This window comes from Coturnix japonica, unplaced genomic scaffold, assembly GCF_001577835.2.
Source record: "Coturnix japonica isolate 7356 unplaced genomic scaffold, Coturnix japonica 2.1 chrUnrandom852, whole genome shotgun sequence".
In the NCBI taxonomy this organism is placed as follows: domain Eukaryota; kingdom Metazoa; phylum Chordata; class Aves; order Galliformes; family Phasianidae; genus Coturnix; species Coturnix japonica.
The window spans coordinates 2,618-5,211 of NW_015440207.1; the positions used below are offsets into that span (position 1 = coordinate 2,618).

The window sequence follows — 2,594 nt, forward strand, 5'->3', positions numbered from 1 at the left end:
AGACCCCAATACCCTCCATGGGCCCCATAGACCCCATTGGCCCCAATGACCCCATTGCCCCCATTGACCCCAATGTCCCCATAGACCCCAGTGTCCCCATTGGCCCCATTGACCCCAATACCCTCCATGGACCCCATAGTCCCCATAGTCCCTACTGTCCCCATTGGCCCCAATGACCCCACTGCCCCCATTGGCCCCATAGACCCCAATGTCCCCATAGACGCCATTGACCCCAGTGTCCCTATTGACCCCATTGGCCCTAAACTCCCCATTGGCCCCATTGACCCCAATGTTCCTATTGGCCCCACTACCCTCCATGGACCCCATAGTCCCCATAGTCCCTACTGTCCCCATTGGCCCTAAACTCCCCATTGGCCCCATTGACCCCAAAGTCCCCAGTGACCCCATAGACCCCATTGACCCCAATGTCCCCACTGACCCCAAAGTCCCTATTGACCCCATAGACCCCAATGTTCCCATTGGCCCCATAGACCCCAATGTCCCCATTAGCCCCATTGATCCCAATGCCCCCATTGGCCCCATTGACACCAATGTCCCCATAGACCCCAGTGTCCCCATTGGCCTCATTGACCCCAAAGTCCCCATAGACGCCACTGACCCCAATGTCCCCATTGACCCCATTGACCCCACTGTTCCCACTGCCCCCATAGTCCCCATTGCCCCCAATTGTCCCCACTGTCCCTATTGTCCCCATTGTTCCCCCCTTTCTCCCCCCCCTTCCCCTTTAAATCCCATTGGAGGACCGCACACAGAGCGGCGCTCTGCACGCTCCCACTCTATGATACGCGAGCGGAAAAGGAAGCACTTCCTGTCTCCACCGGAAGCACCTCTCGCATCCAGCTCCCACATCCCACAGGTGACTTCCGGTTCCGGTATCTCTCACTTCCGGTTCCGGCGTTGTGTCCCAGTGACCGCGAGGAAGGCGGGGACGCCTCGAGCACTTCCTGTCTGCACCGGAAGTAACCCTCACTCCCCGCTCCCACATCCCATATAAGACTTCCGCTTCCGGTATTTCTCACTTCCGCTTCCTGTATCGCTCAGTTCCGTTTCCGGTCCCTTTCATTTCCGGTTCCGGCGCTGTGTCCCGGTGACCGGGTCGCTATGGGCGCTCACTTGGCCCGTCGTTACGCGGGGGGGGCGGACACGGAACCGGATCCTTTAACGATGCCAACGTTCCCCCCCGACCTGGGGCTGCCCGGGCGGGAGCCGAGGAGTAAGTGCGGCCTACGGGGTTCTATGGGGTTTCTATGGGGCCTATGGGGTTCAATGGGGCCTATGGGGTACAATGGGGCCTATGGGGTTTCTATGGGGTTTCTATGGGGCCTATGGGGTTTCTATGGGGCCTATGGGGTTTCTATGGGGCCTATGGGGTTCTATGGGGNCTATGGGGTTTCTATGGGGCCTGTGGGCTTCTATGGGGCCTATGGGCTTCTGTGGGGTTTCTATGGGCTTCTGTGGGGTTTCTATGGGGTTTCTATGGGGCCTATGGGGTTCTATGGGGGTTTCTATGGGGTTCTATGGGGTTTCTATGGGGACTATGGGGTTTCTATGCGGTTCTATGGGGTTTCTATGGGACCTGTGGGGTTCTATGGGGTTTCTATGGGGTTTCTGTGGGGTTTCTATGGGGTTCTATGAGGCCTATGGGGTTTCTATGGGGTTTCTATGGGCTTCTGTGGGGTTTCTATGGGGCCTATGGGCTTTCTATGGGGGTTTCTATGGGGCCTATGGGCTTTCTATGGGGTTTCTATGGGGCCTATGGGGGTCTCTGTGGGGCCAGGAGTGGAATGTGTGGGTCTGAGAGGTCCATATGTGGGTCTGGGGGGTCTCTGTGGGTCCCTATGGGGCCTGGATGATTTATGTGGGTCTCTATGGGGCTGAGGTGGGTCTGTGTGGGTCTGGGAGGTTCCTATGGGGGCCTGTGGGGGTCTCTGTGGGGCCAGAACAGAGTCACTGTGGGGTCTGGGGTTGTCCTTGGGTGGTTTCTATGGGGCCAGGAGTGGACCATGTGGGTCTGGGAGATCCATATGTGGGTCTTGGGTTTCTATGGGGCAGAATGGAGTCACTGTGGGTTGTTCTTGGGGGGTCCCTGTGGGGCGTGAGGGATCCATGTGGGTCTCTGTGGGGTTGAGGTGGGTCTGGGGGTTCTGTATGTGGGTCTGGGGGGTTTCTATGGGGCCAGAAGGGAGTCAGTGTGGGGCCGGGGGGATCCATGTGGGTCTATGTGGGGCTGAGGTGGGTCCGTGTGGGGCTGAGAAGTCCGTTTGTGGGTCTGGGGGGTTTCTATGGGGCGGAACAGAGTCACTGTGGGTCCTGGGGGGTCTCTATGGGGCTGAGGTGGGTCCATATGTGGGTCTGGGTGTCTCTATGGGTCAGACCGGACTCCCTGTGTGTCCTTTGCCCCCAGGCATGGTGGCCACCCCCAGCAGTTGTCTGATGTTTCTATGGGGCCTGGGCGGTTTCTATGGGGCCTGTGGGGTTCTATGGGGCCTGGAGGGGATTCCTATGGGGCCTATGGGGTTTCTATTGGGCATATGGGGTTTCTATGGGGCCTATGGGGTTTCTATGGGGCCTAT

At 58.5% G+C, this 2,594-nt stretch overlaps 1 protein-coding gene across 1 annotated transcript in view; it reads left to right on the forward strand.

Annotated features, from left to right (window-relative positions):
• The first annotated feature begins 1,040 nt into the window (after positions 1-1,040).
• The window catches only part of NDUFB7 (NADH:ubiquinone oxidoreductase subunit B7), a 9,407-nt gene continuing 7,853 nt past the window's right edge, over positions 1,041-2,594 (forward strand). The window contains exon 1 of the mRNA XM_015851258.2: positions 1,041-1,234. Within this exon, the coding sequence (XP_015706744.1) occupies positions 1,123-1,234 (112 nt within the window). The 5' untranslated portion in view covers positions 1,041-1,122. The remainder of the gene's footprint in view (positions 1,235-2,594) is intronic.